General features: G+C 41.5%; 1 protein-coding gene across 1 annotated transcript in view; it reads left to right on the forward strand.

Annotated features, from left to right (window-relative positions):
- Positions 1-21130, forward strand: part of Sec24d (SEC24 family member D) — a 103799-nt gene that overhangs the window by 70963 nt on the left and 11706 nt on the right. Inside the window, exons 8-17 of the mRNA XM_013023733.1 lie at positions 5228-5280; positions 5351-5475; positions 10256-10447; positions 11561-11654; positions 14908-15024; positions 15602-15772; positions 17558-17654; positions 17760-17905; positions 19592-19730; positions 20714-20832. Coding sequence (XP_012879187.1) covers positions 5228-5280; positions 5351-5475; positions 10256-10447; positions 11561-11654; positions 14908-15024; positions 15602-15772; positions 17558-17654; positions 17760-17905; positions 19592-19730; positions 20714-20832 — 1253 coding nt within the window. The remainder of the gene's footprint in view (positions 1-5227; positions 5281-5350; positions 5476-10255; positions 10448-11560; positions 11655-14907; positions 15025-15601; positions 15773-17557; positions 17655-17759; positions 17906-19591; positions 19731-20713; positions 20833-21130) is intronic.

The raw sequence follows: 21130 nt of genomic DNA on the forward strand, positions 1-21130 counted from the left end.
GTTATATATTACAGACTGTGATAGACAATTTGCTCCAGGAAAGTTAGAATGAACTTGTGACTTTAAATGAGCATCATTATTCCACAATACTGTGAAATTCCGGAAATTATGTAATCACTTAATCACAATCAAAAAAAAAGAACCTCGGGGAAGGGAGGGAGGGAGGGGATGGTAGGGGGAAAACAAAACAAAAAAAACAGTGTAACTTCCCTTTAAAGCCATTGACATTGCACCCTACATTGCCACTTCAGCCATGTCTGTCTTCAGTTCTACACAGCTTTTGCCATGTGCTCTGAACTTACCAGCTCTTTGACAAGTCCATGCCTTTATACAAGATGTCCTTCACCATGCCTTCTGTTTTCCTGTCACATCTGTAGATCCCATCCGGTGCACTTGTACTTATTCTTCTGTCTGAAGTTTTGTTACCTGTGTGTGTGTGAGAGAGAGAGACAGAGAGAGAGACAGAGAGAGAGACAGAGAGAGAGACAGAGAGAGAGAGAATGCATACACCTTTCTAGCTGTCACAGTTGTTCACTTCAGCCTCTGATTTTTTTGTTTTTAGTAGTCTGGTTCTATCTTCATATTAAATTCCTCTGGAATTTAAGTCTTCTTGCCTGTCTCCCTCTTTCTGTATTCTTTTTTTTTTGGGTCCGGTCATGGGGCCTGAACTTTGGGCCTGGGCGCTGTCCCTCAGCTCTTCAGCTCAAGGCTAGTGCTCTACCACTTGAGCCACAGTGCCACTTCTGGCTTTTTTTCTTTTTGCTTATGTGGTGCTGAGGAATTGAATCCAGGGCCTCAGGCATGCAAGGCAAGCACTCTACAACTGAGCCACCTTCCCAGCCCTCTTTCTGTATTCTTGAGGACCCAAATCTTGTCCTAAATTTCTTTTTTTTTTATTTTTTATTGTGAACATACTGTACAGAGGGGTTACAATTACTTGGGCAAGATAATGAGTACATTTCTTATCAAGCATTGTAGCCTCCTCCTTTGTTTACCTTTCCCATCCCTTCCCAGCCTCTCCCCCCACCCAATCCTCCCCCCCACCAAAGTTGTAAAGTTCGTTTTCGACATGACAACTTGTACTTCTCATTGTTGCAACGGGTCCACCTGTATCTCAATTTCTTCATGACATTTTTATAGTGTCTTGTACTAGTGGGAAGTTGATCAATATGCATGGTTAGTATGCATGGAATGAATGAATGAATGAATGAGTGAGTGAGTGAGTGAGTGAGTTTACAGGAGGGTCATGACTGCCCATCTCGTTTCTTCAGTGTCAGTTCTCATGACATCATTACAGGCATCTTGCACCACTTTACAATGGGTTAGTGATTTGAAATGCAGATCATTTCACATCTTAGTTGAGAATTCTGCTTCTATCTGAAACATCATGGGGAAGCTTGAAAACATGAGTGTCATTCTCTCTTCTTGCCTGCTCTCCCTTCTGAAAATGAAAGCCCACTAACACCTCCTGCCCAGAAACCTGCCTCTACCCAGAGTTCCTCTGTAGATGGTTTCTAACTGACCTGCTCATCAACTGAGAACTGAATAGAGAGTACTTGCACAAACTAGGCACTTTCTCCATTGACGGAATCTCTTTTCTCATTAACATCTTCACTTACTTTAGTGTATTATTTTAGTTTGCTCTATGTCACATAGAACTAGTTACCAAAAAAACCCACTTTGAGCTTCATTAGTTTGAAGCACATCACACTTGAGCATTTGATACAAAATGATTTCTGTCAGGCAAGAAGTGGGTCCCCAAGTTCAAAGACATCTGAACCATTTATTTATTCCTTCCTGCTGTTGACTGAAGGAGTATCAGTAGGCAAAGCTCAAACATTTGCTATCCTGATTATACCTCATAAAGCCATCATAAACTGTGGTAGGAGAATTTACTCAGTGAGTGATCTTTACAATTGTAGTATAAATCTTACAGCACTCCGAGTCTCCAGCTCCCTGCCAAAAAACCTACATTATCTTGACTTTATGCTTTTTAGTAGAAACTCAGACAGAGAATCAAGTCTATTTCTTGGAACAAAAATCTTAGTATCTTCAAATTCTGTTTTATGAAAATATTCCAGAAGTGTGATAGATGGAAAAATCACACCCAGCATGGATAGAACCAAACAAGAGGCTTTAGTAAGCTAAACCTTCCTTATCATTTTCCAAGCAGAGTTTATCATGAATAAGGCTATAAACACCTTCAAATTTACTTACAATTTAAAATGCAAATGAGGTTAGCTTAGGGATTTGGATAGTGGAAATTCATATTTGTATTTTTTAACACTGTTATACACACTGAAAGGAAGATAATAAAACTCATGTTTTCCTCTGTCCATTTTAGTTGATCTTAACTTTGGTTATTTTTGCAGTACTAGAATTTGAACTCAAGGCCTGTGTTTGCTAGACAAATGTGGTACCACTTGAACCCAACCCCAGGCCCTTTTGCTTTAGTTACTTTTCAGGCTTTTGGCCCTAGATGGCTTTGATTTACACTTAAGTGGGAGAATGTTTATTGTGGAATAATGAGAAGTAAATTGAGGGAAAGTTTTCCAAACAGTCTACTTTTTGATTTTCCACTGGCAATGTATTGCTGTTCTTTTCTTCTTCTTTGTTTTTTTGTGTGTGTGTGCCACTACAGGGGCTTGAACTCGGGGCCTTGGCACTGTCCACACTTTTTTGCTGAAGGCTGACATGCTACAACTGGACCCACAGCTCCACTTCCAGCTTTTAGGTGGTTAAGTGGAGAGAAGAGTCTCATGGACTTTCCTGCCCAGTCTGGCTTTGTACTGTGATTCTCAGATCTCAGCCTCCTGAGTAGCTAGGATGATTACAGCTGTGAGTCACTAGCACCCAGCCTGACCCATCTTTTTCCAGCTGTCACGCTCTTGGTTGCCAGGGCCTACCGACATTGTTTCTTCTCTGCCTTTTGTAACTGAGTCTCTCAATGGGATATCATCTTCTCTCTCTCTCCCTATGGGTACCAGTTCTTGGGACCAGGGACTCTTCAAATACTCATGGTGATTTTCTCTTCTGAGCTTCAGACCAGAATTCTAATTAACTATAGCACAGCTCCAAGAAAAGGAGTCTCTCCCATTGTACATGCATTTCCTGTAAAGAAATACTGGTCTTTCAGATTGTAATAGAGTGACATGGAAACCTGAAGTTTCATAGTACAGTTACATTACAGTTACTACTAGCAAGTCAGGGATGGATGGAGGAAGCCAGTGGTTGAAGGCTTTCCAGTTATTTGGGCACAGCGTGATAAACATTTAAAAGGCTAAGAGTAGGGGTGGGATGACACATAACAGAATAATATTTTTATTTATTATTATTTTTATGCTAGTCCTAGGGCTTGAACTCAGAGCCTGGGCACTGTCCCTGAGCTTTGGTGTTCAAGGCTAGCCCTCTGCCAATTGAGCCACAGCTCCACGTCTGGCTTTTTGGTGCTTAATTGGAGATAAGAGGTTCATAGACTTAACTGCCTGGCTGGCTTTGAACCATGTTTCCCAGATCTCAGCCTCCTGAGTAGCTAGGATTATAGGCATGAACCATGGCACCTGGCAAAAGAATCATTTTTAAAGAAAAGGGATTGGAGCTCAGTGATGGGGGAAAAAGGAACTGACCAATCTAATTTCAGGTAATGGAGCCTTTTAGTTGTCCTATATGATGGTATGATATGCACAGAGAAACTGGAAGATAATGTGATTTAGAGGAATGATGGAATAATTGTACACATAGGAAACAAGTTACAGTGAAGTGATGTCCAGAGATACACAGGCTGGAGCTATGAAAATTATTTACTGGGGAATTGGTCATGCTGAATTTAGGAGAGACTACAAACATAGTAAGACATGTTTGAGTTTGTTGCAAAGAGTTTTTGGTTTAATTAACAAGGATAATTATTTCCATCTAATATAAATCAATATAATCGATATTATGAAATAGGTTGGTCAGGTACTGTGACTCCCACCTGGAATCCTAGCTACTCAGGAAGCTGAGATCTGTGGATCATGGTTTGAAGCCAGGCCAGGGAGAAAATTCCTTGAGATTCTTATATCCAGCTAACCAGCAAAAAGCTAGAAGTGGAGGTTTGCCTCAAGTGGTAGAGTGCTAGGTGTGAATGGAAAAAGCCAAGGAAGAGCTTGAAGCCATAAGTTCAAGCCCCTATCCACACACACAGAGAAATATATTAGAAGCAGAGGATGCCAGTCTATTTTGGGTATTTACAGGTTGATAATCTTTAAGCCTTACAGCTTTTTTACTTGAAATGAAGTATTTTAGGGAGTAGAGCTGTGGCTCAAGTGGTAGAGCAAAAATGCTCAGCAACAGTGCCCAGGCCCTGAGTTCAAGGCCCAGGACTGGCACCAAAAAAAATTATATAGTATTATATAGTAACTAACGTCAAATTTTATTTTAGAACATTTTAAAATTGATTACCAAGTTAAAAATGTACTCGGTCTTAATCTTTTATTCTCTAGTGTGGCTCACTAATGTTACTCTTCTATAGCCATCTTTTCTAAATATTTTGCAAGTCCCAACTGAAAGATCGTTTCCCTAAGTGCTCTTTGAACACCAGCCAAAATAGAGACCGGCAGTTAGAAACCATTGTTACAGCAGCTGCGTTATGTCAGAGTGGTTGTTTTAATAAACACACAGAGAAAAGGCCATTCTTACTGTAAATATGCAATAAATCAGGTAAGTATTTAACAATATGGCTCCATTTTTAAAATATGCAGTTACATGTTCTCATATAATTTCATATCTCTAAATGGAAAGACATAAAAGAAGAGGTTTGAAAACAATATCCGCGTTAGTGAAATTTTATTGCAGTTTCCAATATAAATACTAATATATATTAGTACTTATATAGACTAGTCTTTGTTATATTTGTTACATATACTAGTGTTTATTATATATCATATATAATATGTTGTGTTATATATAACATATTGCGTATTATATATAATATATATGTGCTTATATATTATATAACTGCTTTTTGGCACAAGACTTTAGGGCTTTATCCTGGAAGATGGTGTTATGGCAGGGCTGACCGCAATACTGTACCTTCCCTTCACTAACTTTAATAGTGGGTCCTTGAGCCCTGGAAAAGTGAACTTTCTCTGTTAGATAATACTGCCTAGTTCTAGTCACACCCTGAAAATTTTTCTTTTATCTTTTTTATGGCATCAGAAACTGTTTTAGACAGTTACTTGATTCCTAGATGTTAAGCCCTACATCTTACGTGAAGTGTCTGATCAACTTGAAGAGTTTCTAGTATTTAAATTCAATTCTTAAGTATACTTACTTTCTATCCATTTGTGTGATGTTGTTTGTTCTCCTGTAGAAGAATAAACCTCCCAACCCACCAGCCTTCATCTTCATGATTGATGTTTCGTATAGTAACATAAAGAACGGACTTGTCAAGCTCATATGTGAAGAACTGAAGACCCTGTTGGAAAAGCTCCCAAAGTAAGAGAACCACCATTCTTTCTTTAGCTTCCATTGCTGAATGAATACATTGTCCAGGAAACAAATGCTGAGTGGCCAGTGGGCATTTTTTACTAATGAGAACATTGAGCAGTCAGTTAACAAATCAAACAGCACAATTCTTTTAAGGCTTTACACAGTCAGAGTGCTCATTTGTATCAAGCAAAAGAGTCATGCTGGCTAACAAAAAATTACTAATAGTGCTAGAGGAAAAACTTTCAAAATATGTAAGTTATAAGAATCCAAACAGTAGAAGGGCAAGTCTGGAAGATTCCCTCCCCCTCATTTTTAGATAAGTGGCTTTCTAGTGGGAACTGCAAGTTTCTAGAAGTGACTAACTGTTCTAAAAGTGTTAGAAAACTGGACATCTCTCTTAAGGCCGAGCTGTTATCTTTTTAGCCAGTACGCTGGCTCACTCTACTGCCTGGCCACCCTTGAACTCCACAGTGGTGGCAGATGCATCCCTCTATTTGCCCATTGCTGCAGGGCAAGGGTGAGCAGTAACTAGCAGGTGAACATCATCCTAGGTGTTAATGAACTTCACATTTCTTGAAGTAGCATGGTACGTGGTTTATCACAAACATGTAAATAAAACTGATGGCAATCTTACCATAAGAAAATAGAAAACGTTGCCGGCCGCTGGTGGCTCAGGCCTGTAATCCTAGCTACTCAGGAGGCTGAGATCTGAGGATCGCGGTTCAAAGCCAGCCCGGGCAGGAGAGACCGTGAGACTCCTATCTCCAATAAACCACCAGGAAACCGGAAGTGGCGCTGTAGCTCAAGTGGTAGAGTGCTCGCCTTGAGCTGAAGAGCTGAGGGACAGCGCCCAGGCGCAGAGTTCAAGCCCCACGACCGACCAAAAAAAAAAAAAGAAAATAGAAAATGCTACACATAAACAGGCCCAAATAAATTTTATGGAGAAAAAGAACCAGATCTGGAAAATGAAGGAAGGGATTAAATAAAGATGTTAAGAAAGATTTGAAGAGTAGCTGGGAATAGCTAAAGGAATCCTTTCTTTTTTGTCTTGCCTCCTCTACTGGCTAGTTTTACATGTCTTAGTGTAGCAGTTTGTTGTTTAGGGCAGAGCAAGCATCCGGCAAGGAGATCAGGGATCAGGGAAAGGCCATCAGTCCTGCCATCTTTCCTACTTGACATTGGATGCCTTGTCCCTCTTTGCTCGTTCTACCTAAGGCAGTGTTTGGGGCCACATGAGGCTCTGCCAAGGTGACGCAGGACCTCCCAGAAGTGGCTTTGTTTGTATCTGTGAAGCTGAAGACATAATATTCTGCAGGATGGTTTGGAAAAGCAGTGGGGATGTTTGAGAAACACTGAGGTGATTTCAAACTGAATCCAGATGAGGATTGATCTGGGAGCAAGTGGAAGGTCATAGCGTAAGGAAGGCCCCCTGGCCTGCAGATGTAGTGACTGGACTTTCTCTTAACCCATTCTTAGGGAAACTTGAGAAGTGTGGATTGATTTTCTGCAGAATACGGCATATGTTAGCAAGGAGATCTCTAACAGGGTTTTTGTTGGTTTGTTTTGGCTTGGTGTCTGTACTGGGGCTTGAACTCAAGGACTGGGCACTGTCCCTTAGCTTTTTCTGCTCCATGCTAGTGCTTTACCACTTGAACCACTGCTCCACTTCTGACTTTTTGCTAGTTAATTGGAGATAAGAGTCCCATAGTCTTTCCTGCTCTAGGCTGGCTTTTGAATCTTGACCCTGAGTTCTCAGTCTTCTGAGTAGCCAAGATTAAAGGTGTGAGCCACCAGTGGCCCACTCTTAACAGGATTGTTTTACATCTAATGTGAAAGAAAACTACTTAAGTTTCTGAAAATGGTCTCTCTGTTGTCTGAAACTGACAGCAATGCAGTGTATGTACCCTGTTTTCATAGACCTGTTACTCCACTAACTCTTTTTTCTTACCAAGACAATGGTGGTATGATATAAGATAACAAATCATACTGTGTCACCAGAAGTATGTCCCATTAAAGTGGGGATGTGGCTTTGGCAAAAGATGGGAGTTAAAATAAAAGGTACCACTAGTTGGGCTGGGAAGGTGGCTCAGTGGTAGAGCACTTGCCTTGCATGCTTGAGGCCCTGGGTTCGATTCCTCAGCACCCCTTAGGCAAAAGAAAAAAGCCGGAAGTGGCTCTGTGGCTCAAGTGGTAGAGCGCTAGCCTTGAGCTGAAGAGCTGAGGGACAGCGCCCAGACCCAGAGTTCAGGCCCCACGACCAGACCAAAAAAAAAAAAAAAGGTACCACTAGTTATTTCTGGCCTTATGCAAATCTGTCTTAGAAGTATAGCACTTCTTCCCCCTCCCCGCCCCCTCCAGGCAACTACTTCCTTTCCCTTTTTTATCTTTTAAAACAAAACTTGTGGAGCTGTGTGTTTATGAAGCTTTATTTCCATGGTAAGATTGCCTTGTCACTTTGATTTGCTTCTTTGTACTAAAGTGGGAAAAACACACTGAATAGCCTTTTTAAATCACAGCCTTAAATCTGGATTCATAGCCAAGGGTGTGGTTATCTCTGAGCTAAGCCTTTGAAAAGAAAAGGGAGTCTGTCCTTTCCAGTCAACTTTGAATTTGTGTCTTTGACCTTGAAAAGTTTCCAGACTTTTCTGACTTTCATGTTCCAAGAAAGACAAACCTTGAAATGTGTCCCCTGTTGTTCAAATCGGATTTCTAGGTTGAATTTTTATTCACCTGTTTGTTTTCAGTACATGATTTGGGGATTTTTCTGGTTCTCTATTTGTATATCTTCCATGCTGTTCTGTCTGATTTGTTTTATTAAAATGATAGGAGGAGTGTTGAAGATAGTGGTCACTGAAAAATGAAAGAGCAACCTGAGTCAGACTTCATGCTATCCATGATATAACTTCACACAGCTGATTAAAAAGTTAATACAAAAGAGAGACTGAGAATTAGTTTTCTTCTGAATATAACTTAATGAGGTAGCTATAATGTTGAAGAACTTTTTTTAGGATGGTTTTTTTTTTGTTTCTCAAAAAAATGTTCGCATGGAGACGATAATAATATTTTTGCAGTAATATGAAACATTCTGATTAGGTGCTTTACAAAAATGTTAATTTAGGTTCTTAGTGAATCCCGCCAATCCCATGCTGCTCCTTCCCCACCACTTCAGTCTGCCCAGATTCACTGGGAAATGGCAATGAACACCATGCTCTATAGTTTTTCTTTTGTGTCTCTTGCCTTAGTTGACTCCAAAATAACCAAGAAATGAGAATAATATATCATAATTTGTCAGATATTTCTCCTTATGTGATGAGGTTGATGGGAGGCTAGAAACTTAACCAGCAGTTTGCTGGCAATCAAGCCCTGGTTTGTAGTATCTGTTCATTCTGCGGGGTAAGTACTTAGAACTGGCTGACCTTAAGCTATCAAGGTGGTGGCACGCAACCAGAGTTGCTTCGTCTTGACTTATTGAGGGCTGTGACTTGCTATCCCAGCCAGCATTTCCCTATTCTGTAAACATCCTCAGTCAAACCTCCAGCTCTCCGCACTGGAGCAGGGAGGTCCTGTGAGGCCCAGGACAGAGGCCTTGTGCAGCGCTCTTTATTAACTGCTGGCTGTTAAAGCTATCATAGACCTCAAGCCTAGTGAAGATGATTTATGGGAGTTTAGAAGAGATGACTTCTGATTGGTGTATGCAGGGAAGTTTCAGAGAGGAAGGATTTATACGTGAGTCTAACAATGGAGAGGAGAGGGACAGCCCAAAAGCAGAGTGATACAGCATGGCATGGTACAGTTCAAGGGTAGATGTGAGTAGTCAGTCACACAGCTAAGGATACTGAGGTGTTGGGGGACAGGGGGGGCGGGGGTAGTCAAAAGACCAGGTTTTCTCTGCCAAAAACCTTTATAAGGGTCCAGAACATAAGCATTTACCAAGTGCTTTTAGAAGGAGTTGGGATTTTTTTCTGGTATTGGGGTTTGAACTCAGGGCTTGTGTTTACTCTGCTTTGGAGCTCGGGTTTGGAGCTGTACCACTTGAGCTAGGTCTCCAGTTCCACTTTTTTACTAGTTAATTATAGATAAAGAATCATGTAGATTTGTCTGCACAGACTGGCTTTCAGTACTCAGATCTTAGCTCCTGAGTAGCTACGATTACAGGTATGAGTTACTGGTGCTTCGTGATTATGAGAATTTTTTAACTGTCAACCCAGTTTTCAAGACCACAATGAAGAAAGGAAACAATTAAAGAACCAGTACTGGTCAGCCTGCTGAAGCATCAAAGAAACGGAGACAGGTTAAGATAACACCTTACTATTATACTTCCATTTTTCTTTTTCCTGGGTTTAAGCTCTTTTTGCTTTGTAGAAATGGAGCAAACCAGGCTCTTCTTTAAAAAAACTATATCTCCTAAGCAAAATAAGGTCTTCTTTTTTAAAAAACTTATACCTAAACATTAAAAATGGTGTGCATATTGTATGGTTTTCACTGGAAACGAGTCTCAGTATTAGGGACAGCGCAAGAGGAAATAAAAGTGTCGGTAACTAGAGACTCTAGTGGATTTGTCTGCCCAGGTTGGCTTCAGCCCTCAGTCCTCAGATCTTAACCTCCTGAGTAGCTAGGATTACAGGTATGAGTCGCCAGCACTCAGCTTCAGTATTGTTTTTTCTTGTAACAGAAATGACAACTAGAACTTCTTCTTTCTAATTTCATAAAGACAAACTTTCATAAAGAAAACTATGCTGTTCTAGACTGATTTAAAAAAGACTGTAAACACTTATTTTTCTCACAGGGAAGAGCAGGAAGAAACATCTGCCATTCGAGTTGGTTTTATCACCTATAACAAAGTTCTGCATTTCTTCAACGTGAAGAGTAATTTGGCCCAGCCACAGATGATGGTGGTAACTGACGTGGGAGAAGTCTTCGTTCCTTTGTTGGATGGCTTCCTTGTCAACTACCAAGAATCCCAATCTGTGATTCACAAGTAAATAGCAAGCGTTTGGTCATTTAACTGCAACTGGACATCTGTTTCTAATTGCATTTTGTTTTAATTCCATTATACAGTGTTTTATTTCGTCATACGCAAGGGGGGCTTTGTGACATGGTTTGTAAAACACTATCATTTCTGTTAGGCCTATTTCTTTTTAATATATTTAGAAGGAAGAATTTTAGTACTCACTTTGTTTTTAAAAATGTATTTATTGGTATGTTTAAGTAATTGTACAAACGGGTTTCATTTGAGCGCGTCAGATTATGAGAATAATGCGTCTTGATCTATATCGCACCTTCCATTGTTCTATCTCTCCCAGCCCCACCCCGCTCAAGTTCCCAAGTTCCATCTCGGCATGTGTACATTGAATATTGTGACTGTATTCTCCCATCCTTCTTCTCTCCTGACTCGTCTGCTCCCTCCCCCAGACCTCTTCCCCTTCTGACAACACGGGTTCAGTTTCCTTGTATTTATTTTTGTTGTTCATGGGAGTTACAACATTGGAATCTTCCCCTGCATATGCCATACTTTAGCCAGTTTGTTTGTGTATATATGCATCTGATTCTGTACGTGGTTTCATTTATATTTATAGTTTAGATCCAACTTCCATATATGACAGAAAATATACATTCTTTGTCTCTCTGAGCATGACTTCACTTAACATAATTCCAGACTTTCCACTTGCAAATAAGATAATATTCTTCCAGTGGATGAATTGAATTCCACTATATTATACTCACTTTCAACCTTGTGAATTTTTTGGCTAGGAAGGTACTTTCTGCCTGTGAATGGACATAGTGATGCAATTAAAGATGCAGCCACAGGTTCAAGAATTTAGGGTGTATGAGAGGAGTAATGAATATATGTACAAAAAGTATGATTGAGTAAATGTGTTCCAGCCAAATCTTAGGTTTGGCACAAACCACAGTAGGGCATCATTTCCTAAGGAATATCTTTATCAGTTTACTTACTTTCCCAGTAGGTAAAACTCTGTCTTGGGTGTCCTACATAAAATACCATGAGTCTTTTAGCTTGAAATGTTAGTGATTTATTAATTTTTTTGAAATTTATGGCCATCATTTAAAACCACTCCTTTACTTCCTATAGTTTATTGGACCAAATTCCAGAGATGTTTGCGGACTCCAATGAAAATGAGACCGTCTTTGCTCCTGTCATCCAGGCTGGCATGGAAGCTCTGAAGGTGAGAAGCCATTTGTTCAAGCTATCAAATACATTTTCAAAACAGTGAAACAGAGCCTGTTGCCAGTGGTTCATGCCTGTAATCCTGGCTATTCAGGAGGCTGAGGTCTGAGGATCCTGGTGTCTACCAGCTGGGGCAGAAAAGTCTGTGAGTGTCTTATCTCCAAATAACCTCCAAGAAAGCCAGAAGTAGAGCTGTGTCTCAGGTGGTAGAGTGCTAGCCTTGAGTGAAAAAGCTAAGGGACAGCACCCAGATCCTGAGTTCAGGACTCAGTATTGACACACAAAAAAAGAAAGAAAAGAAAAACCAGACAAAAGAGAAAGTTTCGTACCTCTTCACCAAAGCTTGCAGACTGCTAGAGGCTACTGAAAACTCCCCAACAGCCTGCGGAAGGAAACAGCCAAGACACCACTGCTTCCGGTGCTTACATTCCAGCATGGCAGGATTTCCAGCTTAGCTCCTCCCTTCTGCTTTTAGATGACCTTGATGTGATCTATTTTCAGATCAGTTCAGCAATAGCTGGATCACTGATGTGAAGAGTTCAATTCCCAGATTGCCCTCCTCTTCCTTGGGACTTTGAAATAAGTGAGGGGCAGGCCTTGGGATGGCCAATGACAGGATGCACATGCCACTCGGAGCCTCTCTGGCTACCAAAGATTGGCCAAATGTGCAGTCAGGAAGCTGAACCCAAACAACTCTGGGTCAGTAATCCAGACAGCAAACTAAAGACAAATGCCTTGGAGGCACCTGCTCTAAGTGACGATTACCTTAGCATGGAAGTAAATCTCTCTGGCTCTGAGAGCTGATTCTCAAAATTAGTTTTAAATGTGCTTGTTTTTTAGACTTACTTTTTTTGGGGGGGGTTCGGTCATGGGGCCTGAACTCTGGGCCTGGGTACTGTCCCTCATTTCTTCAGCTCAAGGTTAGCACTCTACCACTTGAGCCACAGCGCCACTTCCGGCTTTTTTCTTTCTGCAATGTGGTACTGAGGAATCGAACCCAGGGCCTCAGGCATGCAAGGCAAGCGCTCTACCACTGAGCCACCTTCCCAGCCCAAGACTTACTTTTAAACTAAAATGACTAGTCATAATACACTGATACAAGTATCAGCAATAACAGAACAAAATTGTGCATAAGTTTCATGTCTAAATTTATAGTGTAATTCTAGTACAGCAACTCTTCCTGAGACTTTTATTTAGATATTGTTTGGAGAAACTGCAGTTTGAACTTTGGGCCTTGTACTTACTTTTTACTTGTTGAGATAAGAGTTTTGCAGATTTGTCTGCCTAGGCTGATTCTAAACCATAGTCTTCAGATCTCACTCAGTCTCTTGAGTAACTAGGATTATTACGATTATTATTACTATTATTATGATTAAATGCTTGTCATTCATAAGGCATAAATAGCTGCTGCCAATGTCTAAATCACATGTGTAGTAGATGTACAGTACTGCATATGCTTGATTGTTCTTCCCATATTGCCACCCAGCTCCCACTGAAGACATGTGGCTTACCAGGAAATCTCAGTTTCTCATTTGATCACTTCAGTTACATACATTAACCTTACTTCCTTTTTGGGGCACATTTGCTTTCTTGGAGGCATTCTGTATTGTCACAAAATTAAGGGTAGTGAATTTGTGTGGGGGCCTTGATGAAAAATTGGATTTCAATTAAATACTTAATTTTTCTATTACTTTTAGATGCGTGTGTTTTTTTTTTAAATCTTTAGCTATTGTACAAAAGAAGTCACAATTCAATGTGTCAGTTTATGAGTACAAGGCATATGGCTCAATGTCAGTCCTCCACCATTCTTCATCTGTCCCAATGTCATTCATCTCCTCAAGATAAAAATGTGTCCATTTTGTTGTTGTTGTTGTTTTGTTTTGTTTTGGAGGCAAGGTGTCATTGTATAGCCCAGGCTGGCTTTTCTTCAGCCTGCCCATTGCTACAATGGCAGGCATGTGCCACCATGCCTGGCTTATTGGAATGCTTTAAATGGTGTTTTCATAGTAATAAACGTGACAGATTCTAAGTTATAGTCCTAGGATTTTAATATTTTTGACATATTCAACTTAGCTTCCTAGCTACGACTCTTCTTCCCTTGCCTCCTTTCTTCCTAATGCCATCTCTTTGTGGGACTTTCAGTGCACAACATAGACAACAAGATCACAACTCACATCCTTTTTCACCACTAGCTCAGCCAAGCCCAGACGGCCTGCACAGGCCTGCACGTCAGCTATGACCCACTCTACCCTGGCAGCTGCCCTGGCAGCCCTGTGCAGTGTGGTTTAGAGATGGCAATGTAAGGGTGTGGGCCAATATAGTGCATTATATTTCATTTCAATGCATTTTGTCATTGGAAATTTTTTAGCTCCTTATGTATGCTTTTAAATATTTTTAATGCTGGGTTGTCTTTCATAGAGTCTGAATCTTTCTTTGTCCTTGTGATTCTGGGGATCAAACCTGTGACCTTGCCCATTGGAGGAAGTGTTCTTCCCTTGTCATGCCTGGAAGCCGGTGCCCTGTGTCCTCAGTGGCCTTACCACCACCATATGCTTTGTGCCTCCTTCCATCAAATATGGCTTCATTGTCATGTGTATGCACTGGAGGTCTGATGTCCTGGGATGACACATCCTGGAGATCCTGTCATGTACTCTGGCATTCTGGGATTTATTCCCTCTTGAAAGACTCTACCATTGACTAAACAAGTGCAAGCTTTCCCTGTGCCATTTCACTCTGCTAGCACTATAAAGCTGTGTCCTCTAGATCTACATTTAAATATTGGTTCTTCCATGCCACTTTTATAACTGTTGGCTTATCCTAGCTAAGCCTGAGTTTACCAGTCTGTCTACTGGAGAGAAAAGATCCTGCCCAAGGTTATTATTCACTTAGGTGGCTGTAGTATTTGGCTCATAGAAAGAACTTAAATACTTTAATATATTTCTGATTCTCTTAGAACCTTCCTGCTGAGTCCCAGTGGCTCATGCCTATAATCCTAGCTACTCAGGAGGCTGAGATCTGAAGATCACAGTTTAAAGCCAGCCCAGGAAGGAAAGTCAGTGAAACTTATTTCCAATTAACTGCCAGAAAAGCCTGAAGTGCAGATGTGCCTCAAATGATAGAGCACAAAAGCTTGAACACAAAAGCTCAGAGACAGTACCCAGGCTCTTGAGTTCAAGAAGACCAGAACAAAAACAAAACGAAAAACCCCTTTCTATGTAAACATGTTCTCTAATTCTTTACTGTTGTTTTAGGCAGCAGAATGTCCCGGGAAGCTGTTCATCTTCCATTCCTCCTTGCCAACCGCTGATGCTCCAGGGAAGCTGAAAAACAGAGATGACAAAAAGCTGGTTAACACAGACAAAGAGAAGGTACTGTGTGAGCAGAGGTGTTCTATGGCGGGAGGCGGGGCCAATGTGTCCCGTGCTTAAGAAAGAGGAGGAGCTAAGTCTACTGTATATGTTGTAGGAATGTTTGGAGTACAAACCCTGGTGGTGTCTATCCACAATATCTAAAATGAAATCCGAGCCCAGACTTTTTTTTTTCCCCCATGTAGGATCTGTGAGGAGACACAGGAAGCAGTGGGGGGCGGGGGGGGGGGGGGGTGTGAAGCCTGTGGGAACAGTAAGGCCATGGATAAAAGCATCCAATAGTTGACCACATAACCTCACATGAGCACCCCTGCAGTTCCAAACTGGGACAGCAATGCTAGCTGGCCCCCAGGGTCCAATGGAGGAGAATCAAGTGAAATTGAAGATCATACAACTGTTTCTTTAGCCCAGTTCAGTTAACTGGAAAAGAACCTATATGTGTATATATATATATATATATATATATATATATATATATTTTCCCTCACATTTTACAACTCCTTGAAGAGTTCAGTTGAAACTTAACTTTAAATTGAAACTAATTTGGTTTGGGCTTTCTTGGGTCTTGTGCCTCCAGCTACTCTTCCAGCCCCAGACGAATGTGTATGAGTCTCTGGCCAAGGACTGTGTATCCCACGGCTGCTCCGTGGCGCTCTTCCTCTTCCCTAGCCAGTACGTGGATGTGGCCTCCTTGGGTGTTGTTCCTCAGCTCACTGGAGGAACCATCTACAAATACAATCATTTCCAGGTAAATGGCAGCTATTTGTCCACCTTAGTCTTCTCCCATGTTGGTTTTGATGCTTATAGTTTAAGAAAGCTCCCCTCCTTTGTAGCCAAAATTGACAAAGGTAAGTTTGAGGACACAGAGAAATGGTGTATATTTAAGTTTTGAGGGGCAATAACAGGGTTTGCACTTAGAGCCTCATGCTTACTAGACAGGCGCCACGGAGCCTTTAGCCTGGCTTTCTTTTTGGAGATAAAGTTTCCTGGATTTTTCTTTCTATACTGACTTTAAATGACAATCCTCCAGACTTCAGCCTTTGGAGTGACTAGGATTACAGTCATGAGCCACCATCTCCTAGCATCTTGTATTTCTTAATGATGTCCTAGACTATCTGAGCAGTGCCAGGGTTCCAAGCTGGGTGCTGTTGTGTGTTCCCTAAAACACCAGCCCCATAGAACATGGGACCGAGTGAAGCAGAGGCAGTGGGGACTCTGTGGTGGGACCCTCAAGGCTCACCGTCTTCTTCCTGCTTCTTTACATTATGGAATCAGGCACTAATCCTGAGTAAGCGCTGAAATAATGAAGGGTATTTACTCATGCTCTGTAGCAGTAATGATCATTGATTCCACCAATGTTACTATAAAGGATAATGTTCTCGTAATCCTATAGAAGAAGGCTCTCTAAAACACAAACAAGGGGAAAGTTACTTTGTAATTGATGAGAATTAAGAGTGCTAATTTGGGCTATGCTACTCTCACTTATTTGCATTTATTGTGCATTGTTGGAGAAGGAAATCATATTCTGGCATATTTCTTAGATACAAAGTAAAAGATTTAATAGCTTTAATCTCCCATCCAGTGATATTACAAGATAGAAGTGAGTCTGTATAAAGACTGGGATTGCTTCCTGTTGGGGTTTGGGGAGCTGGAGAGGGAGTTGTGTGCCTCTCCCATGCCTATCACCTGTAGGTGAGAACTTACAGAGCTTCCCTGACTGGCCAAGGGGCTGCCCTGCAAGCCTGGCACTCAGCTTATTTGTTTACTCTCCCAAGTGAGCTCTCCGCTCGCTCAGTCCTGCGCACATGTGCATATTGCACTGTTGTTGCCTGTGGAGAATAGCTTTCAGAAGTAAACTGATACAAAAGTAGTTAAGAAAAGCAGGCCAATGGCCAGGCATGATGGTGAACACCTGTAGCCTCAGCTACTCAGGAGATGGAGGCAGGAGCATCCTGCCCAGGCAAAGTTAGCAAGACCCTAGCTTAAAAACAAAATCAGTGTGGAAGTGCTGCTGTGAGCTCCAGTGGTAAAGCACTTGCCAAGCAATCTCCAGTACTGATCCCTAGCCTCACCCCCTCCAAAAAAAGACTCATAGGAGGGTTTCTACTCATGTTGTGTATGGAATACCCCCTGACTTAACTTCACCGAGCTCAGTTCATGGTGGCACAAAAGAACCCCAGCCTCATTAATTTAGGTGTTAACCTTGTCCCTCACACTAGACCCTCCAGTAGATCATTTATTCGATTTTCACATTGGAAAATTGAAATGATTGATTGGTTTTCCCCTCCCAAATGTTACAAAGATGAAATATAGCAGAGGTTTCATTTGGAAACTTAAAGAGTCATTGTCCAAAGATCATATGTATAGTTTGTGTATGTTTCTTTAGCTACGCATATAAATATACTGAATTAGGATGAAAAATAAGAACTATTTTAAATCAGGTTTAAACACACACACACACATACACACACACACAGTTATTTGAAGTATTTTGCTGCCCTCTGGTGGTCTCTGATGGCTCATTCTTTCATAGATGCATTTGGACAGCCAACAATTTCTGAAGGACCTCAGAAACGACATTGAAAAGAAGATAGGCTTTGATGCCATCATGCGAGTTCGCACCAGCACAGGTAACCTTCACTTCTGCCATTTTCAGTTCTCATTTGAATCATTGTTTTCAAATTAAATAAAAAGACAGTTAAAACAGTCAGAGGACCCTTTGCTTTTGTTGGTAGGTTTCAGAGCCACTGATTTTTTTGGTGCAATTTTTATGAACAACACGACTGACGTAGAGATGGCGGCCATGGACTGTGACAAGGCAGTGACTGTGGAGTTCAAGCACGATGACAAGCTCAGCGAGGACACTGGGGCCTTAATCCAGGTGATTTCATGTTTAGTCCCAGCTTGTGATGGGCACAGATGGGCGGGGCCTGGGGACAAAAGCCATGTGAACAAAGGTGCTAGATTCTTCATTAAAAAAAATTTAATGGGAGAGATTAAGGGAAGCAAAGACTTATACAAAAGGAATTGTACTCATTACCTGATTCATGTCATTGTCATCCTCTCTCTGTACATCACTTTTATAGTAACAATAAAGTAAGTAAGTAATTGTTTAATAATAAGTTTTAACTCTCAGCTGGGTGTCAGTGGCTCATGCCTGCAATCCTAGCTATTCAGAAGGTGAGATCTGAAGATTAAGCTTCAAAGCCAGCCTAGGCAAGAAAATCCGTGAGACTCTTATCTCCAGTTAACCAGCAAAAGGCCAGAAGTAGAGCTGTGGCTAAAGTGGTATAGAGTGGTTTAAGTGAAAAAACTAAGAGACTGCTCCCAGGTTTTGAGTTCATAACCCTGTAGTGGTACGCACGTGCATGCACACACACGCACACACACACACTTCAACTCTCCTTCTTTAAATGAAAAAGTCATTCGAGCACCATATTATGTGGCTTCCAAGTCTTATGCATGTATATATGGTAAAATATGATATACCATACATGAGTCTTTGAAATGTGACATAACAGTTATATGTCATTGCAATGTGATGTAGCACAACTATGCCACTGCAAGGTAACCCAGTAAACGTGTGTGACATATCATGACATTAGCAAATGGGTTTCCAGCGGCACTGGCTATTGTCAGCATTAGCAAGCACTCTTTTACTCCTGCCAGGTGGGCATCAGTCTGCTGATGTCACTGTAACAAAGTACCACAAAAAGAATTTTCTCAAAGTTCTAGAGGCTGGAAATTCAAAATAAAAGACTTCTGAAGGCCATCCAGGATGACTCTATTCTAGGCCTCTCCTCTTGGTTTGTCACTGTCTTTCTGTGTCTGTGTAGTGTCCCCACTATTCAAGTTCCTCCTCTAGTAAAGACACCAAATACATTGGATTGGGGCCCATCCATAGGGCTCTATTATAGTTAATTTACCTGTTGAAAGGTGCTGTCACAAAAATTCAGCTAGTCTGAGGTGTTGGGGAGTAGGACGTCATCTTACAAATCTGGAGGGTATCACAGTTTGGCCCATAAGAACATGTCGAGCACATTAGCATATCTTAAGCAAGTAAAATCAAATTTAGCTTTGTAAGATTAACTAGGAACCATGGAGATTTTTTCCCATTAAAATAAGAAAAAAAAGTATCAAAAGGCATAGTTTTCAGACATCACACTTGAACAATGAAGAGAGGCTGGCATGAAGTTAAAGATTATTAAAGCTATTTGTGTGCTTAACGAGAGATGCGCCTTGAGTAGGCCTGTGATTTGTGAAGGTGTTGGTTCCTGACCTAAAGTGTGGTAAGTGAGGTCTGAGAAATGTGAAACACAGGCCAGCTATGCAAATGCGAGCAGATGTTTATGTGTGAACAGCCCGCCAGTGCCACGTAAGAAATCTGCAGATGAGGTGTGGTCCTTGTTCTCTTTTTATCGGTGTTGCTCACGAGGATAGAAAAAGATCCCATGAAAAATTGAGAGATCTTTCATCTATGCACACTGTTCTGCAAATGTTGATGCAATCAAGTTAGCGTGCCGGCTATGTGAACCATAATGCCCTTGCCTCAATGTTGTTTCCGCAGTGCGCCGTGCTCTACACAACCATCGGTGGCCAAAGGCGACTTCGGATTCACAACCTTGGCTTAAAGTGCAGCTCCCAACTAGTTGAGCTGTACAAGAGCTGTGAGACAGATGCCCTCATCAACTTCTTTGCCAAGTCAGGTAACACCCTGGAACCCTGCCGTTCTGTAAACCTTCGCTTCATAATTCAGTCAACACCTGCTATTAGCAGGCAGTACCTAAAAACATACTATGATGGTGCAGCTCTCTGGTAGCTAAATTATTAAACTGCGTGCTGGTGGCTCATGCCTATAATCCTCTTACTCAGTGGGCTGAGGTCTGACAATGACGGCTTGAAGCCAGCCCAGGCAGGAAAGTCTGTGAGACTCTTATCTTCACTAAACTACTAAAAAAAAAAAAGAGCCATAAGTAGAGCTGTGGGTCAAGTGAGTGCTAGCCTTGAGCAAAAAGCTCAGATAGCACCCATGTCCTGAGTTCAAGTCCCAGGACTGGCACACACGAAAAAAGAACAGGAGTGGAGGACAATAGATACAGTAGCTCTAATAATTAATGAGTGAGACAACTCAGTACAGACTATAGTTTCCTTTCTAGTGGGTAGTCTGAGTTAAAATGTAGGAAGGTGATGCGAAGGGTTTTATTATGTATGTGACAATGCCCTGTGGCAGGTGAGGAAATGGACCGTCCATGGCTCCTGACTGTGTGTGATCATCCGTATCTTGATGAGTCTTAAGAAATGGGGTGGGGGGTACCCACAGTAGTATTTTCTTTGTCTTTCCTTCTGAAATGCCTCAGTGAGATGTCACAAGCAGCCCATCAAAATTCCACATGTCAAAAAAAATGACCAACTGGTCTTTCTCTTTGCTTTTATGGAGAATTCTGATTTTTATATTCTGAAGACAAATCTAGGCCAATCGAAAGCATTTTGCTATAGGGAGCCATCGTTCTCCATTGGCTAAGTCACCAGCCTGAGTGGAGAGACAGCCATCAGCAGACAGCTTTAACACCCTCAAATGCCGCTCTCCTAGTTAGGTGATCTAAGATAAATAGTTGTCTTTTCTGCTCTTTGGAGAAACCAGATTCTAAGACTTTGATGTCCTTTTTTGTTCACGGTTGTGTGCACATAGCTTTTAAAGCAGTTCTACATCAGCCTTTGAAGGTGATCCGGGAAATCCTAGTGAATCAGACAGCCCATATATTGGCATGTTACCGGAAGAATTGTGCAGGCCCATCAGCTGTCAGCCAGGTAAGCCACCTGTGGTGCTTAGACTGTAAAGTATAAAATGCAATTACTTATTCTTTCAGCAGGAAGCTACAGAAGACAACAGTGGTGCAGGCGATTAGGTGCTGGTCAGAAAGCCTACAGCCAGGAAGACTGAGAATACAGTGGGCAGGGGGTGGGATTATGCTTTTTTTTTTTTTTAATATAACCAACATTGAAAAAGGTGGGCTTGGGGCTGGGAAGGTGGCTCAGTGGTAGAGCGCTTGCCTTGCATGCCTGAGGCCCTGGGTTCGATTCCTCAGCACCACATAAGAAAAAAGAA

Source organism: Dipodomys ordii, unplaced genomic scaffold (genome assembly GCF_000151885.1).
Source record: "Dipodomys ordii isolate 6190 unplaced genomic scaffold, Dord_2.0 Scaffold70, whole genome shotgun sequence".
Lineage (NCBI taxonomy): Eukaryota > Metazoa > Chordata > Mammalia > Rodentia > Heteromyidae > Dipodomys > Dipodomys ordii.